At 35.7% G+C, this 20,267-nt stretch overlaps 1 protein-coding gene and 1 pseudogene across 5 annotated transcripts in view; both read right to left on the reverse strand.

The window, feature by feature from the left end:
- CFAP47 (cilia and flagella associated protein 47) overlaps window positions 1–20,267 on the reverse strand; it is a 502,530-nt gene that overhangs the window by 294,093 nt on the left and 188,170 nt on the right. For all 5 annotated transcript variants that reach the window (XR_012026084.1, XR_012026085.1, XM_072815366.1 and 2 more), the window contains exons 32-33: window positions 19,611–19,697; window positions 10,058–10,250 (exon numbers count right to left, since the gene is read on the reverse strand). Coding sequence is in view for 3 of the 5 variants with exons in the window: in XM_072815366.1 (XP_072671467.1) it covers window positions 10,058–10,250; window positions 19,611–19,697 (280 nt within the window). In the remaining 2 variants the exon portion in view is untranslated. The remainder of the gene's footprint in view (window positions 1–10,057; window positions 10,251–19,610; window positions 19,698–20,267) is intronic.
- Window positions 12,685–13,528, reverse strand: LOC140627194 (cytochrome c pseudogene; annotated as a pseudogene).

Consider the following 20,267-nt stretch of genomic DNA (forward strand, 5'->3'; position numbering starts at 1 on the left):
CACATTTTGTTTATCCTTTCATCAGTTTATTGGCATTTGGGCTGCTTCCACACTTTGGCTATTAACATTTATTTAAGAATTTTTGTGAGAATATATGTATTTTCAAACATTTTGAGTATAAACAAATGAATGGAATTGCTGAATCATAGTATTCTCTGTTCTCATAGACAAATAATCTATTTTTTTTTTTTTACCATTTTGAGAAATGTTAAACTCTTTAACATTAAACTGTTTTCCAAAGTGGTTGCATCATTTACAATTTCTCTAGGAATGTGCAAGGTTCCAATTTCCATAAATCTTCCCCAATTCTTGTCATAGTTTTTCTTTTCCCTTTTTTTAAAATTTTAGTCATCCAAGTTGGTGTCAAGTGCTAGGACACTGTGCTTTTGGTTTGCATTTCCCTAATGACTAGTATTATACTGAGTCTCTTCATGTGCTCATTGACCATTTGCTTATCTCCTTTTCTTCTTCTTCTTTTTTTTTAAGATTTTATTTATTTACCCATGAGAGACAGAGAGACACAGAGAGACAGAGAGGCAGAGACCAGGAGAGGGAGAAGCAGGCTCCATGCAGGGAGCCCGATGTGGGACTCCATCCTGGGTCTCCAGGATCATGCCCTGGGCTGAAGGGGGTGCTAAACCGCTGAGCCACCTGGGATGCCCCCTGTTTTTTCTTTTTAATTTGGTTATTTGTTGTTTTATTATTGTGCTGTGTTTTTATATATTCTTGGTATAAGTCTCTTGCTAGATATGTGTTTTCATTGTTGTTGTGTCCTTTGGAATGGTCTCTTTTACTTCCCTTAATATTCTATTAATATGGAGTTTTGCATTGATTAGAATTCTATTCCTTTTTAGAGATGTATTTATTTTAGAGAGAGAGGGAGAGAGAGCAGGGTAATGGGCAGAGGGAGAGGGAGAGAATCTCCAGCAGACTCCCCACTGAACAGGGAGCCCAACGCAGGGCTTAATCTCACAAACCCGAGATCATGACCTGAGACAAAGCCAAGAGTTGGAGGCTTAACAGAGTGAGCCACCCAGGCACCTCAGAATTCCTATGTAAATCAATCTTGCACTCTGGGGATAAATCTCATGTAGTAATTTTGTTTAATCCTTTTAAAATGTTTCTGGGGGATCCCTGGGTGGCGCAGCAGTTTGGCGCCTGCCTTTGGCCCAGGGCGCGATCCTGGAGACCTGGGATCGAATCCCACGTCCGGCTCCCAGAGCATGGGGCCTGCTTCTCCCTCTGCCTGCATCTCTGTCTCTCTCTCTCTCTCTCTCTCTCTGTGTGACTATCATAAATAAATAAAAATTAAAAAAAATAAATAAATAAAATGTTTCTGGATTCTGTTTGCTAGTATTTTTGAGGATTTTTGTGCCTACATTCAGAAGATAACATAGTACATTTTTAATTATTTTAAAGCACTTTAGAAATGCAAAGTAATATATACTTTAATGCAGAAACCATCTTGTTTCTAAAGGTAATTGAATCATGAAGATATGTGAGCTCTAAATAATTATAAGACCTGCCAAATATAATAATTAGAAGATCAGCCACATGAGATTGAGGTAATGTATATAATATTTGGTAGAACTTCCACATTAAGTGCATCATTAAACTAGAAAAAAATAAAGAATCTTGTCATCTTGTGTACTAAGATGATAATTACTATGGACAAAGATTGATTAAAAAAACAAGAAGTATAAAGAAATAATAGGTCCAAATAATCTTACCAGTAAATTCTACAGAATTTAAGAAACAAGCAATTTCACTTTTCTAGAAATTCTCTCAAAGCCTACAAAGAGGGAATATACTACAATTGTTGAGATTTGCAAAAAAACAAAAACAAAAACAAAAACAAAACAAAACAAAACCCTAAAAAGTACAGAGAATAATTACAAATCATCACTCATGTAAACTAAAGCAAAAAACTAAAATATTAGTAAACTATTCTAGAAAGATATTAGAAAAAAGATCAGCTACCACGGCAAAATTAAATTTGTGCCAGGAATGAAAGGTTAGTTTACATTTAAAAATCACTTTAACATATTGTAAGTATGACAGATGGAGAGAGATAGAGATAAATAGAAAGAGAGATACATGCATATACAGTTGACCTTTGAACAATGTGGGGTTTGGGGTACCATCTCCTGCACAGTGAAAAAATTGTATATAACTTTTGACTCCTCCAAAACTTTACTAATAGCCTACTGTTGACTAGAAGCCTTACTGAAAACATAAGCAAGTCAATTAACACATATTTTGTCTATGTATTCTATATTATATTTTTACAGTAAAGTAAGCTAGAGAAAATAAAATGTTATTAAGAAAATCACAAGGAAGGGGACACCTGGGTAGCTCAGCTGGGTAAACATCTGCCTTCGGCTCAGATCATGATCCCAAGGTCTTGGGATCAAGTCCCACATCAGGCTCTGTTCTGCCTGCTTCTCCCTCTCCCTCTGCTTGCCACTCCCCCTGCTTGTGTGCATGCTCTGTCTCTGTTAAATAAATAAATAAATAAATAAACAAGCAAACAAATAAAATGAAATAAATAAATAAAATCCTCTTTTTAAAAAAAGAAATCACAAGGAAGAGAAAATATACTTACAGTCCTGTATCATTAAAAAAAAATCCACACATGAGTGGACTTGCACAGTTCAAAACCATGTTGTTCAAGGGTCAACTGTATATAATATATATAATTAAATAGTATTCATTATAAAAATTCCTGGAAAATTGAAAGGATATAAATTCTAGAACACAATCTACAAAGTAATTGTACAGTAAATATCACAATTAATGATGAAATGTTGAATGTATTTTGCTTAAGCATGAAAAAGGTCAGGTATAAGATCATCCGTGTTAATAAAAGGTTAGAAAAAGCCTCATTTCACCCTTTATTTTTTCCACCCTTTTCTTTAAAAACAAAACAAAACAACTCATATCCTGTAGTGTCTTACAAATATAAAGTCCACCCTTTTCTTTAAAAAGAAGAAAGAAAAATCCTCTTCATGACTCAGTTTCAACCAATATCTTTCACCTCAACAGGAATACAGTAAATACTTCCTATGCCAAATTTACAAAATAAATGTTTAGAACAGGTTTCATACTCTTGTACACACCACCCACTTTGTGAATATAAATAAGTTTAGAGTCAAACAAAGCAAATCACTTATAGGGGAGAAATCATCAGCCTGATCTCCAATCTGCCAAGCTATTTTATAGACATAACACAATAGGACGCCCTACATAGAGTCTGGAGAAAAATAAAGGGTGACTCAAATATTATTCCTAGTCAAGATGCAATCATACTTTTTTTTTTTTTTTTTTTTTTTTTAAAGAAGATATTTACAAACAGAACTCAGAGACCCCTGGAAAGGGTTTTCTTAGAAAAACAAAACAAGGGCAGCCCGGGTGGCTCAGCGGTTTAGCGCCACCTTCCGCCTGATCCCGGAGACCCATGACTGAGTCCGACGTCGGGCTCCCTGCATGGAGCCTGCTTCTCCCTCTGCCTGTGTCTCTGCCTCTCTCTCTCTCTCTCTCTCTCTCTCTCTGTGTCTCTCATGAATAAATACATAAAATCTTAAAAAAAAAAGAAAAAGAAAAAGAAAAGCAAAACAATTATGAAAGCCAGCCACCCAATAACTGAATCCAAAAAATAAATAAAAATGGAGAATCCAGGTAAAATGACACCTAATGGACTATCGACAGAATAGAATAGAAGTGGTTATAAATACTGACAATATAGGCATAACGAATGTAACGAGATGATACACTTGGGCAGAAAGGTGAGAAGAAATGAGAGCAAGAATTAACTTACCTGTCACAGCAATGGTTACCGTTGCTATGTAAAATCATAATGGCTAGCAACGAAACAGAACCAAAAAACCCTCAGAATTCATAATGTTATTTATAAGTTTCTTCTTTTAAATTTGAGACATATTTTGGAAAATATATTTCTTGTGGTGAACGAAGATTTATGTTATTAGGTACCTCTGCACTATTTAATCTTATTCTCTATTTTTAAATTTGCACATATTAGAGTTTTTAACCTTCACTGTACACCAGAGCCACCTAGAAAGCTTTTAAAAGCTGCAGATGTGCAGGCAACACCCCCACAGATTCAGTTTCAGTTGGCCTGGAGTGGGGCATCCATTTTCATTTTTTTAATTTCCCAGGTGATTGCAAAAGGGCATCCAGATTTGAAAACTCACTCTTGGTGGATGAAAAGGGAAATGAGATATCTCTCTGGACATTAGGAAAGAATTTGCAAGAATTGCACAGATCTAAGCTAAAGAAGAATTAACATTTTGAAGGAGTAGCATCACACAATGATACTTAACATGAGCCTTGGAGGTCAAACTGCTTGGATTCAAAGCCCAGTCACACACTTTCCTAGGAAAATAAATTAACCTCTCTGCCTTAGTTTTCCTGTTAATAATAGCAATAGTTACTTGATCGTGTTGCTTATTCTGAGGATTAAATAAACCATTATATGTAAAATTCTTAGTTCTTTAATCAGCATACTACAAAATACTGTGAAAATGAGTAATGGAAATCTCATTTAAAATTGAGTTAGGGAAGCCCTGAAGGGGGAATCAAAGTAGTACCAGTCACCGCAGCCTGCATAACAAGCAGGAAAAAGGAAGTATTTTATCTCTTGCTCTTAAGGAAAAGAAGGAAGACCCTTCCCTGCCCCAGCAATAATGCATCTGTAACCAATGAAAAACCACCACATCCTCAAACTCTTGTTCCTCTCCAATGAACTTCTGTTCAAAACAACCCTCCTCAATTTCCTCCTAAACCTAATAAAAGTTGATCTTCCCCTTTTCCCCTTGTCTCTTCATACTTCCTATGGTTTGCCATAGTCTGCTTGTCCAGAATTGCCATTCCTCTGCTATTCTCAAATAAATTCATTGCCTTAATAAAATTATTATTTTTAAGGTTGACAATACCAAACATCCCTCTCTCCTGACTAATAAAAGTGGTCATTGCTTTTCTACCAATTAAAGAATTGACCTCAATTATAGTCTTCTTTCCTCGAGATAAGATTTATTAAGTTACCGATAGAATTACCACTGCCCCTGATAGCATACAATTAAGGTAAATCCTTTTTTCCTTGAACCTGTCCCCAATTTACCTAGGCAATGCACAAATCCTGTCTTCCATATTATCTTTTACTGTGAGACACTCCATGATTCTTCATAATGTATGGTCTGCCTCATTGCAATGAGCATTGAAAAGAATTCCTTCAACTATCCATGTGTTCCCAGTGGTCTCTGGCTCAGAGCATTGACATTGAGTAGGTATGAACATGAAAGACAGAATGTGGTCTGGTTGTGGATGAATTTTTACATCCTTCATTTTCCAGGACACATGGATATTGACTTGGTTTGCCTTGATTTATTAAACCACACTGCTAATCCACTGGAAATGGCTTAACTTTCTGTTCTCATATTTGTTTGACTGCTTGGCATTTCTCTGAATTTAGTGTTGAGTTTCACACTAATCATGACTTCTACATATTGACTGACAGTCACATTCCCAATATAAAACATTCTAAATGTAACATTAAAATATCAAATTATACCATTTCTATCATCTATGTGCATTTTAATCTTGCATCATTGACAATAAATATTTAATGCTAAGCATTAAAGGGATAATTTGGAACTTCTGAAAAAATATAAAACTCTTTGTAAATAATGACTATTTTCTGGTTTAATAAAGTTGAAAATTAGACACATTTGAAACAACCAACATATACATATTTAAGACCTCAATACTACATTAGTTTTAAGAATAGATACCATTAAAAGGCCAGTACAGTTTCCCAAATGTGTACTGAATATTGTTTTTTTTTTTTGAATATTGTTTTTTTTAAAGATTTTATTTATTTATTCATGAGAGACCCAGAGAGACAGGGGCGGAGACATAGGCAAAGGCAGAAGCAGGCTCCGCGCAGGAAGCCTGATGTAGGACTCAATCCCAGGACTCTGGGATCATGACCTGAGCCAAAGGCAGACACTTAACCGCTGAGCCACCCAGGTGCCCCTGTACTGAATATTGTTTACTTTAACAAACTAGCCCATGATAAATGAAATCAAGGATACCTTTAGATAGTATATAAAAGAAAAGATAAAATATATTTATGACTGCTTCACAAGAAAAAATAGAATAAAAACTATTTTCCATTCATAAGAACTACAATTGTTACTTCATAAAAAAATGTTAAAATAAGCATCAGTTAAATATTATAAGTATTTTGTAGAATAAAGCTCCTTTGAACAGACAGTTCAAAATGCTCCAATTTTGGGATTTTTGTTAAAAGCACAGTCAAATGAAAGTACTTAGTCCTCTCTGAAATTAAACTCTGTATTACAAAAATGGTCTGTTGCGGTTCTCAAAATCACCAGGTAATTATAGGATGATAAAATTTCCATTAGCAATCAAATATAGCAATTAAAGAAAAGGGTCCAAAAGAATAACAAACAGGATATTTTATCACAGGCATGATCTACTGAAGAAGAAGTTGTCACAAAGTTGAAAAAAGAAGGTTCATCAGTGAAAAACACTATTGTGTTAATGATAAAGAGCTTAAGTACATATAATACAAAGAGCTAGCGGGAACAAGAGGATAAGTGGTATAAGGGCAAATATACTCCCTGGCAAGCCCTAAAAAGGTCCCCTACTTATACAAAACAAGTGTTCACTTATTACATGGAAAATGCTGTTGGACTTTCACAACTCTTAGAACAAATCACCATGTTATGAATTTTCAGACATAGGATGGGTAACTCTTTTTATTCGTGTTTTGGTTTGTTTGCTTTTTAACAGCGCCTCTGAGCAACTATCTATAGCTATGAAAGGAAACTCCCAAACTTGGACTTCCAGGCACCACATACTCTTGAACAAATTTATAGAAAGTCCAGGGTTAAGAAATCTCAGTGTCCTCTCAGCACTAAATTCAGCGTGTGCTGAACAAAAGCATGTGACCTCAGTGTACTTTGATCCATGGGCTTGCTGTGGCCACCAGACCAAATACCCATTTTATCATAGCAGTCACTGCCTTGGCCATCTCCCATGACTCTCCAAGGCCAACAGAATGAAGTCCTAAGACATTGTCCTGATATTCAAAGCCCTGGATGGCCAGTCTTCTGAACCAACTGATTCCAACTTTACCACTCCATACTCTCCTTGACAAGGAAACTCCCTCACTTATCACATCCTTCCTTGTTCCTACATCATTACAAAGAAATTCTAATGAGAAATATATGTCAGACTTGTCTTGACTGAGGTGGAGGTGCTGATAAAGACCTCTGCAGATATGTAACATGGAAGCCACTGCCCAACTCTCAAGAGTTTCTGGGAAAGCCATAAACAACTAAAAAATTATTTATTTGTTGCCCCATCATGCTGATCAAGGACAGACTATCCATAAAGATGACTCTGAAAGCTGCCAACTGATCAGTTTACCCCCAAAATTTATAAGCAAGGTCCACTGGTCTATTTTTTGCAATGTTTTCTCCTTCATTATCAAAAGAGAATTTTACAGGGTACAGCATTCTAGGTTAGAATTTTTTTCCTCTTAACACTTTAAATACTCTACTCTCTTCCTGACTGCATGATTTCTGAGTTCAATGTAATTCTTATCTCAGTTCCTCTATACATAAGGCGTTGTTCCCCATCTGTTTTCTTTCAAGATTCTTTCTTTATATTTGATTTTCTGCAATTTGAATGTAGTATTCCTAGCTATAAAGGGTTTTTTGTTTTGTTTTGTTTTGTTTTTTGTTTGTTTTGTTTTTTTTTTAGCATCTATCCTGCTTCATTATTTCCTGATCTTTCTGGATCTGTGGCTTGATTAATTTGGGGAAATTTTCAGTTACTATTATGTTACAGAAATTATTATTTAAAGGAAAGGTTTTTAAGAAATACAATTGTAAATAAATACCATCCTGTGAACTATTTAAAAGCACTAAGGAAACCACTTTTTGTGACACTATAGCTTAACTGTTTCATACTTTAGTGTGCACCAGAATCACACTAATAAAACACAGATTGCTGGGCCTCTTTCTCAAGAGTTTCTCTCTCTCTTTTTTTTTTTTTTTTGTTAAGATTTTATTTATTTATTCATGTGAGACACAGAGAGAGACAGAGACAGAAGCAGGCTCTTCACAGGGAGCCCGAGGCAGGACTTGATCCTGGAACGCCAGGATTACGCCCTGAGCCAAAGACAGATGCTCAACCGCTGAGCCACCCAAGCGTCTCTCTCAAGAGTTTCTCAATCTAAAGGTTCCAGGTGCAGCCCTACCCTCCACATGTTCACATACCAGTGAACAACAAAATAGACAAAACTGTTCCTGTTAAGAAGTTCACATTCTACTGGAGAAAACAGACTCTTCATTTTGTATATATAATTTTGGGAAAATGCTATTGAGAAGAACAGAGCAAGAAAGAGAAAGATGGAAGTCTATGCTATTTTAGAGAGGGTAATGGGAAAGCTTCTCAGATAAAGTGATATTTGAGCAGGGACTTGAATGAAGTGAGAAACGGAATCATGAAGACAAACAGGAAAATAATAGTCCAAGCAGAAGGAAGCAGAGAAAAATGCAAAGGCTTTGTAAAGGCATAAAATTCAGTATATTTTTTAAAGATTTTGTTTATTTACTCATAAGACACACACACACACAGAGGCAGAGACACACAAGCAGAGGGAGAAGCAGGCTCCATCCCGGGTCTCCAGGATCACCCCCTGGGCTGAAGACGGCGCTAAACCGCTGAGCTACCTGGGCTGCTGGAAAATCCAGTATTTCTTTTAAAAAATAAAAGAGGGCTAGTGCCTATAATGTATTATTCTAAAAATGCAGCAAACTATTTGAAACTAACTTGCATAGACCATTTTGTTGGTAAAAATAGAACCATATTACAACAAATGAATATACTAATTTCTGGTATATATACATATTTTATAGTACTTTGGTTAAGTTTTACACCATAGTAATCTAACTAATGATTTGAACTTTGTTTTTTATATTTTTAAAAAAGCCAAATACAGTTTTATAAAATATGAATGTTATTCAGAGATTCAAGTTGTATTATTTGTATATTATCAGCACATCAATTTGAAGGTACTAAAATATTCTATGTTTATTATTGCCTAATACCAATATATCAACATATCTGTTTCAATTTTGATGTCACTATGTTTGCTGAAGTAATGCCTTCAAGTTGAGAGCAATTGTAATTGAAAGTCTCATTTTAAATCACACTCTTAAATCCTCTTACTTCTAAAGTTTAAACTCTGAGGGTTTAGTATAAAAAATAAATTTAATGACTTAAACACAACCCCTTCTAAACATAAGAGGTTTGTATGTACTTGGAAGAGGGGGACTGAATTTAAGCCATAGAAACAACCAATATGCACACTGTCATCCACCTCACTATAATCAGTGGTTATGATGGAGGGAAAAAATACACTACACAGAAAATTGGAACTTAAAAAAGAAAAAAAAAATCCTGAAAGATCTTAGGGTGGAAATTTATAGAGCCTCATTCCACAAGGAAAGAACGAGGCAGTGGCCACCCAAACACTGAATGGGTCTCTCTAGGAACACCCACTTATCTCAATATTTGGACCTAATATGACCAACCTCCCCCCAGATTCATGAAGCATTATTGCACTCAGTGATTTCCAACATGACTGTCACAATGACATGTAAGACGTTTTCTGGTCAAATTTCACTTGATATCAACTAAGGACATACAAGGTTTGAGCACTGTCACCTAAATTTAATACTTTATAGAGCTGAAAATGCCAACAATGATATGAAGGCTATCTTTTGTAGAGCATCTCTACATAATTTTTATCATTTATTCTTCAAAATATATTAAAGAAGCATCTTTTATTATTTCCATCTACATGTAAGGAAACTGATCTTGAAGATGTTAAGAGATCCCGTTTGCAGAAAAAAGTAAGGCCTAGAATCCATGGGTTCTGAGTCCAATTCTACATTGTCACACTAAAATTGGTAATAATTTATTTAAAGAAAAAAATTCTCACCTTTGTGACAGTTTTTCCATATAATATGTCGGGCATTCTCATAATTTGTGTTCATCCAATTAAGTAGAATCCTTTCAGGATTAGAATATATGTTGCTGGATGAAAAACAAGGATTGACTTTTGGAGAATTTTGCACAGGTATTGGGGGCAGATTATTGCTGCAGTGTGGTACAACCCGGGATAGTACCAGAACCTGAAATTGAGAAAAAGGGAGAACCGTTACTAGAACTGAATGGCAAAATTAAAAATTAGTATTTGACTAATTAAATAAAGACTAAATAAAGCAAGTCATCAATATTTTCTGGTTAATTAATCCAATATAAAAGCAAAAGAAATCAGAAGACCCCCTATAAAAAAGATGAAAGTCAGGACACATGCAATAACAACTCACCTATCCAAATCTCAGCTATGTTTGAAATCCTCGTGGAGGTGGGCCAGCAAGTACATAATGCATATGTAAACAATCTGAGCTACAATCTGTGAAGTCTCAGAGTCTGTAAGCTTACTTTCTCCCACTTAGTTCATAAAAACCTGTTTGTGCACTTTAAGTCAGTGCCTATTTGTTTTTTTTTTATAGAAAAGTTTTGTAAGTTGGATATCTAGTCTTTTAGGCTACAACAAATGACAATAGGAAAAAAATAGGACAGTGATGAAAAGCGAAAGAGAATAGACATATGACAAGAGAATAAAGACACAAACTATTAAAAGCTAAAAAATAATTCAATTGTCCGAGCCCCATTTAGAGAAGAAATAGGCCTGTAGAGAGTCCTGTGGTAACTACTGCACAGGATACTGAGGCAATACGAATGTTTCAAACATAAATTGCATTCTAGCTAAGAGGTCAGAAGGTCTACTTCTATTCTTTCGTTCAATTATGACGTACTGAGTGCATGATATGAAGCCATTTACTGTGCTTGGAAATAGGAACATGACAGTGAAACAATGCAATCCCTAGCTCAAGTATATTTAGAAATATACTTAATCCGAAATGGTGGATTTTCAAAATATTTTAAAAGGTAAAGCGTAAGAGGTAGAACAACAATTTAAAACATGCTATTAAAGCTAATTCCTTTTCCAGAGTTCCCAAGAACAAGGTCATACCATGTCTCCATTTGTCAGTGTTTCTGCCTCATCTAAAATTCAAGCTGTTTTTCTACCAGGAAATGACTCTTATATTTTTGGACTATGTTTAAAGAAAATAATATTTTAGAAGTAATGATTGGTCTCATAATGAATAAATGGAATAGTAATGAGAAAATGTCAAGTACTTCCCCATCAAAAAACTGAATACCAAATAGATAAAGACATGAGGTGAAACTTTAATTTTGCTAATCTGTTACAATTTCACAGAATGTTCTAAACTGTGTATAAATTATTCTAGTAAATCTTAACTCAAAATGTAGCCCAAAAAGGCACAATTAATTTAAGTAGGGGAATTAGAAAATGTCAGACCAGATTTAATTTGTAGAAGTTTACCTTTTCTTTGATCTAATAGAAGAATATAAGAAACATTGCTCAAACATACCATAAATGTTTATCACACCAACAAAATTTATTGCAGTCACTTAAGTCTAAATATTATCAAGATCACAAATTTGTTGTAAAGGGAATATAATTTAAGTCCACAGAGTAAGAATTACAAAAACAACAATAATTTTAAAAGGCAAATAGAGAAAGAAAATTTAAAAAGCAGTATTCATGTTTGCTCATCAATAGCCCCTACCAAAGAGGACAACCTGGATGTGATATGGGGGTGAATACATAAGCTTCAGTTAAGACAGGAAATAGAGGAAAAGCACCAAGAGAAGACTGAATCTACCGGGGAGTTTCCTGGTGGTGGAAGGCACAGCAGCAATCTGACCTCAGCTCTAAGGCACAGCACACGCCATCCACAGGGATCAATCACTACAGGGGTTCCAGGAAACCCAGGATGCACCTGTTCCTGATTTAAAGATAAAGCCCTGCAGGTCCAGAGATCTGTTTCCCCTTGTCTTCTCACTCCCATTACCCATAGCGGCTCCCGGCTCCTTAATCATCTCTTTATCAGATCTCCTTCCCTCTCAGCCTATATGCTAGTTTTTCTCAGAAGATCCATCATCACTACTTAAAGAGCAAATGGATGACATCTTAAATGAAAACACTGCAGTGTCCTACCACTTGTCCAAAAGTTCTTGCATCAACACTCACTTTTCTTCCTTCTCTATAACCACAAAGGATGAGCTATCCCTTCTCTTGCATTAGATACCAAATCTACTCATCATCTTTGGCATAGTTCTGCATCAGTTGTCTTTTTTTAGCTTTTGGATCCTTAACTCCTCCCTTCTTACCAGTTCCTTTTTAGTAATATCAAAACATGCCTACTTACACTCAGCTTTTAGAGAGCTCTCCCAAACTTGGCTTCTCCCTGATTCTTTTATCTGTTCCCTCTACCAGTTATAACTCATGAAAGAGTTTTCTACCCTACTGTCTCCACATTTATTCCTTTTGCTCATCAAACCAAAGTCCATCTAATAACCTTCCCCTAATTAATCATTTCAGGCATTCACCCTGAAAGTGCTTTTGGCATCTTTGTTGTCCAATACAACAGACAATTTTATCTATCTATGTATCTATTTATTTATTTTTAGATGCAAAGAATTTTAATTAAATTAGCATAGTTAAGACTAAAAAGATAAAGTGGACACTGCCAGCTTATCTTCAGCCATTGCCTTTAATAGGCTAGGGAATACAGCTTGAAACACAGCTGAGTCTTGCTGTTCTGAGACAGTGAAGGGATTTCCTCAGTATTTAAATATATTAATATGACCGTTATATAAATCTAAATATAAAACCAATCTATACATTTGGAGGTGGCTTTTACCATCTCTCTGAAAAGCTACACATCCCTAATCAATTCCAATCATATTTTTTAGAAGGGGAAAACAGTGACAGCACTTGCTAAACCAGAATTACTATCAAAGTTCAAAAAACTGATCATATTCATTTAACCACAAGCCAATCTTATTTAAATCAGGACTGTCCAAGAGAAACATTCTATCAGCCACTCATGATCTGAATTCTGGTCAATGAGATCAATTTAGATATGGTACACATAAAAAAAGTCATGACACATTTTTGTTTTGTAATAAATAAGGTGATGGCCAACTATTACTCCTTAGTAGCTTTTTTTTTTTTGAGATAAGCTATTAAGTCTGTTCTTTCCCCTGTCTTCTTAATGCCAGCGAAGATCATTTTTGTTCCAGGGATGTATTTCTTGGGATTCTCCAAATACTCCATCAGGGTCTCCTTTCCCCAGGTGATGCCTTTGTTCTTGTTGGCACCCGTGTAAGAAAATCCAGGGGCCTGACCAATCTTTCATCCAAATAAACCATGGAGGTTTGGCCCAGTCTTGTGCTTGCCTCCCTTCCACAGTATGGCACTGGGGGCACACTTCTGAACAAAAATCTTCTTGCCCTTCTCAACATCACCCATTTTTGAGTAGCTTTTCTGTCACGCATGAAACGAAGAAGCCCATTTGCAAGCTGGACGTCCTGCTCTCTAACCAACAGACAATTTTAAATCAATATCTTAAGCAACCTCTCAATTTCATCTGATAACACGTCCTTCCTCAAAGATTTTCTTCCCTCCTTGTTCATGATACCATAAAGTATTACTGCTATCTTTTTGCCTATTTCAAGCTCATTTTGCAGGATTCTCTTTCCTTACCTATTTAAATACTGGGTTTTAAAATAGATATTGGGTTCCTAACCAATGATATCTTTTCTTTAAACTTTATAGGTCTGTTTCTCCCAATTTTATCTCCCAGAGACCACTAAATATGCATTAAGAAACCACAAAGACCACCAATTGTTGTAATTAAAAAATGAAGATTCAACAGGATATTTAGAACATTATGTTAGTAGTAAAATGAGAATAATTATAGCTTCATATCAGTGAGATGAATGATATTGTTACTATCTCTATCAAGGTATTTATATCTACCTAGATGATTAATGTATTGAGCTATATCACTTTATATATTCAGTAATCTCTTTTCTTACCATGTCCACCAAATGAGAAAATCCTACCTCATAATTACAGGTTAACAGAATAGATGCTCAGTTTGATTGTTATGGATAGTGAGGCCCAACATGAAGCCAGAAATTACGGAGATATCTTTTTATTAAAGTCTACTTCATCTTCTTTCAAATACCAACTAAATGCTAAGCTGGTTCATGATCAAATCACACTGAAAAGCCAAAAGTAAAAACACTCAACTCGGGAAATTGCATTAAAGATAATAGCACTCTACTTTTCAGTGGCATTCATCTTTGGGAAAAGTTTCTTCAGCTTCCATTGTCAGGAGCTAAATAACTTATACAGTATCTTTGTGGAAATTAGAAAGTGGCACACTCTCTGAGAAATTGTTGTCCTGATGGTATCCTTATTTAAAGTAAAAGCACCCCCCCCCTTAATTGTTGAGACGCAGCTTCCAATAGTGTCCATAGCCTTAATGAGCAGCATGTAGGCTGGATTTCAGCTCCCAATTATCAACTCAGCTGTGCAGAAACTACATGATCATATTCAGATTATCTGTCAATTCAACAGTTCAATACATTTTTTCTCCAACTAATCTTGGGAAAAAGCCAAACTTTTGATGCTTTAGTGATTTGTACCACCTTAAAAATAATGATATTCAAATCTTATAGGTATATGTCCAAGACATGAAAGCATCATGTGATGCATCATTTGAACTAGCCACTTAAAATAATGAAAATGATAAATGCAGAAAAACATCAGTGCTAGGAAGATACTGTATTTCATCTCACTATTGTTGGAAAAATGCATGTGAGAGTGACCTTCTTTTTATAATCTGGACATCTCAAAATTGGAAATAAAGACCTTGAATTTACAGAGATCACGAAGCAATTAGGTAACTCAGTAGCCTTAGATTGACAGTACTTAAAAATTTTCTATTTCCTTTAACAATGAATTCACAACAGAAACATATTTTAATGACTTACATTTCCCTATGAATAAGGGTTCATTTGCAACACCCTTTCTTGTGACCAATGGCTAATCGTCTATTAATATGTACCACCAACTGATTTTCTCCCAGTTACATTATAAATTAATCTTAAATTAATGACAAAGAATCATTCCTCCAAGAGCATGGGCTTTCGCTGATAGAGAATAAAACATCATCATATATTTCTTTCTTTTGCATATATTTATCACACATGCAAATGTGTTCATACATTGCCTTATATTCAACCAAAGTACGCAATATTTGCTATTACATGTGAGAATAATTGTGTTTCCATGTTGCATGCCACTGATATTGTGGCACATCCTACAGAGCCATTTAATAAAAGAATTTCATCATTTTTACTTTCCAACCATGTTTTATTGAAGCTCATTTTAAATATTCCACACAGGGGCACTTCAGTGGCATAGTTAGTTAAGTGTCTGACTCTTAGTTTTGGTTCAGGTCATGATCTCAGGGTCGTTAAATTGAGCCCCCATCAGGTCCTGCACTCAGTGTGCAGTCTGCTGGAGATTCTCTCTCTCCCTCTCCCTCTGCCCCTCTCCCCCACACTTTCTTTCTAAAATAAATAAATAAACCTTTAAAAATAAATAAATATTCCTCACAAATATGATCCCTTGTACTATTTTTGCTTGTCTTCTATAGGGACATGAAATTCTAAATAATGCCTGAGTATAACTGGTATCTTATCTACCTTTAGCAACAAATACTCTAATTTTATAGTATTTTGAATTGGTTTGGGGAAAATGTGTTTAAATTAACCATAAAGATCACTATTCTTTGTTTAGAAATATCAAAATATTTGACCCAATTGTGCCACTATTAAAAAAAAAACACACACACAACAACTTTATGGCAGACAATACACAGGGAACAAATGAATAAACAGTTTACCTAAACTTATTATTCAGATATTTATTATTGATCATCTTTTTCTTGTCTAGATTCTTCAGTAAAAATATCACATTCACTTCTTTCAGCACAGATTCATCCTTTATATCCACATGAGAGCCCTATTTATACACTTAAAACAGCATTGAGAATTTGAGTGTTTCTGTTATTGTTTTCAAATTCTCTTGTGCTTCAATGACCCATTTTTTAGCCATCAATACATTTTTTGTGAATTGGGAATATAATGCAAGAAAACAGCAACAATTAAACATGAACATTTAACAAGCAAAGGTAACCAAATGACACAAAATCAAATTGGGTGAGACAAGTTGTATACTATTATTCAAACTTTTAGCCAAGAAGAACTGACAAAGGCAATCCTGGAGTACATGCATGACCTCTAGGAATGAGAAAATGAAAATTTAAAGGAATTTGTGTGAAAATCACCATCTATTTATCCAACCTGTGAAACTCATCTCAACAACATTGTTTGCTTTTGCAAGAGAAATTGCCAATCTGCTTCTGATTTAATAGAGATTCTAGAGCTACCTAGGCTTTGGACACAAGACATGGAGAAACACAGCTCTGCAAATGATCTAACTGGGCACTTTTATCTATTCCTATGACTTTATATGGAATCAATGAAGAATCCCAGATCTGTGCTGCCACCCAGATCTCTTTCCTGACTGAAGGATATACCCACATGGTAATGAAACAGGGTAGCATAAAACAGCATAACCAAAATTATTTTTTTATGCTTTCTTGCCCTATCTCATCCTCTATTCTCAACAAAATCCTGTTATTATCCCTTGTCTTACCATTTCAGTGACTGGGATCAAATTCCATTCAGTCACTCCAGTAAGACCCACTGTCGTCTTTTACCTCTCTGTTTTCTTCACCCATCAAGATCTAATGATTCACCAAGTCCTACTGAGACTGAGTTCTATTCCTAATATTTACAAAAGCTGCTCCTTTCTCATTTCTCCCACTACCAACAGTATTCCCAGTACCAGGCACTTAATTACACCCCCAAACAGTTTCCACACTGTACCAGAGTGATCTCTCTAGAATGCAAAGCTGATTATGTCAGCCTCTGTTTAAAATCTTTTAGGAGCTCAGTACTCTGACCCTGGGCTAAAGTCCATGAAGTTCAGATTCCTTGGTTTGGCTTATGAAGTCAATTATGATCTAATTTGTGACTGGGATCACAGTCTATCCCTCCTACCCCCAGCCATAGTGTGCTTCTTCCTCAGAATCAAACATATCTAACCTCAGGCATTTCCACATTTAATTCCCTTTGCCTTGACAAATGTTACTGTCTTGCTCCCCAACAAAATTCATCTACAACCTCCTTACAAATTGTACACACACACTCCCTCTCTCACCTATGCTCCAACCCTTCACCCTGCCTGGAAAACTCCTAGTCATTTTTCAGGGTCAGGTTAAATTGTTAAATTGTTTTTTTTTTTTTTTTTTCCCTAGGAACCTTCCCCAAGGCACAGGAAAGGTAGGTTCCTCTCTATGTGCACTGACCCTTAGTTATTTGGGCTTACCTCATCATAGCAGTTTCATCATTCCTTGTAATTATATATGAATAGTTACTTATATACTTCAGGACACAAAATCCTAGAAGAGACAGACTATATCAAGTGTACCCCTAGAGCTTAGTACAGTGCCTGCACCATAATAGTTGTTAACTGATTTATTCAACAAGTATTTGTTAAGCAAGTACTATGTAGCTGACACACTATCAAATTCTGAGTTTACAAGTAACATTTGGTTTTTAAATTCATAGACTTATAGGTTGGGAAAGATAAATTATTATTATTATTTAATAATTATATAAATTATTATTATTATTTATTATCCCTAAACATATCTATCAATGCATGCATTGATAAATGAATGAATAAGTGAATAAATCTCACAAACTGAAATTAGGACTAGTTTGTCCATAAAGTAGGGCATTTTCTGCCCTTCTGTTTTAGAGTTGCTCCTTTTTCTCAGCAGGCAACATTACAGATGATACAGACTGGAGTTAAGAAAGCAGAAAAGAAAACTTCTTTTCCCAAATCTAAGTTTGGCTGAGAATCACAAATACCCTCATACATCCTTCAGGGAATTACTCAAGAAAAAACATGATTTCTCCCCTTGACATCTTGCAAAAAAGGCAGGGCAGGCTGATGGAAGAAGAAGAGGAAAGGAGTAAGAATCATGCAGCAGAAGGAACTCTCTACAGGGTAGGCTGGGTAGCTGACTGCAGTAGAGGCTTTTGGCTACCAGACAGCAGCAAGAGAGCCTTGGGTTTCTGTGCCCCAGCAGAGAACAAAGAAGAGATAAACTTTATCTACATGACATGTTTTGATATGACTAAAATCAGATGATCTGGGAAGACAGTATGTATGCCTGTGGACCTTTGTTTCCTCATCTCAAAACTGGAGATTAGGATGCCTCGGTGACTCAATGGTTAAGTGTCTGCCTTCAGCTCAAGGTGTGATCCAGGGGCTCCAGGATGGAGTCCCACATCAATTTGGCTCCCTATAGGGAGCCTGTTTCTCCCTCTGCCTATGTCTCTGACTCTCTCTGTATCTCTCATGAAAAAATAAAATCTTAAAAAAAAAAAAAAAACAAGATTATTGCTTGTGAAGAGTAAACAGGCTCACATTTAAAAAGCTTCTCGTGACAAAGAGTCTGACATAAACTATATAGTATTTAGTTATTAGTTTTGTCCTTTCCTTTCAGTGACTAATTGCTACTTCTCTTTAATTTCTCCCTCATTTTAACACCCTTGTCCCACAGCTCACCTTACCTGTGGTTTCAACTTGCAAAGACAGAGCAAGAGCCTCCACTGGTCTTAGTGGGGAAGCTCTGCGGTGCCACAGTTAGAAGCCTAGAAAATAATTCTCGGGACTGAAGTCAGCACTTTTTTTATGCAAAAAAAGGCTCATGATGGCGAAGGAATAATTTATGCTATGTTAATCTACCTACACATGCAACTTGGCATGAAGTAAACTGGAGAGTTTCATCAAAACCTGGTCTCAAAAAAAAACAAAAAAACAAACAAACAAAAAAAAAAAAAACAAAAAAAAAACCTGGTCTCGTCTACTGGTGGATGATTCCTAGTAAATATCTCTCCAGAATAATATTTATAGCAAGAGTCTAGTGTGTAGTAGAGGTAGAAACCATAATTTTCACTATTATCCATTCTTTAACCCTTCCTTTTAGTACCAGAATATGACCATTGCTATCTATTTTAGGAACTACATTTCTCAACATCCCCTGCAGCTAGGTACAATCATACGACTAAACTCTACCCAAAGGAAATGATTCATCTTTTAGGTGACATCCTTAAATGGTATTTACTTTTCCTCCACTACTCCTTGATGTGTTCTTTCTTGTTCTGAGAAACTGTCCTAGAGATGAAAGCCCAGTACTGAGGCTGGAAGACACACCCTGCTGTCTCTAAACCACCTTTTTCTCAACAGTTTCATGAGAAAGAAAAATAAAAACTCTATCTTATTTGAGCCACTATGTTTCTGAATTCTTTAATTGGAAGTATCACCTATACCTTAACCGATACACTATTCAGGTACATCAACCAAAACAACCAGCAGTGAATAAGAGTGGAGATGTTACCTTGTATATCTGAAGGAATACATCTGTCCATGACCGTTTACTCCAGGCTTCAAACTGACTCATATCTATAACAATATAATGCTTTTCCTTAGGTATACAGGAACATGCAGGCAAGGTATTAGTGGAAGAATTTAAGGAAAAAATATTACAATGTTAATTAAAATGCAATGCAAATATAAGTTCAAAATTTTAACTACTTAGCATATAAGGTTTTTTTTTTTCTTTCTTTCTTTTTACAAAGTTTTGCATGCCCTATCTATACATTCATCAAGATCTCTAATTCCTCATGCACCGGTAACAGAAACTATCAACAGAGGTAACTTTCTGGAATGCATAGCCCCTTACTGAGGTTATAGATTTATCCACTCAATGTATCTACTAGCTTATTTGGTGACAGAAGTGGCAGAATGAGATGCAAAGTTATTCTGAACTCTGAGCCTGAAAAAGAAACACATCCTTTGGATAAGCCACTGTAACTCAGCAGAGTGTCAAAGGACAGGTCCCTGGTGGCACCTGGGTGGCTCAGTTGGTTGACCATCTGACTCTTGATTTTGGCTCAGGTCATGGGGTGAAGCCCCACATCAAGCTCCGTACTCAGCAGGGAGTTGCTTGAGAGTCTCTTTCTCCCTCTCCCTTTTCTTCTTCCCCCTCCACCCC

Source organism: Canis lupus, chromosome X (assembly GCF_048164855.1).
Source record: "Canis lupus baileyi chromosome X, mCanLup2.hap1, whole genome shotgun sequence".
NCBI classification, from domain to species: domain Eukaryota; kingdom Metazoa; phylum Chordata; class Mammalia; order Carnivora; family Canidae; genus Canis; species Canis lupus.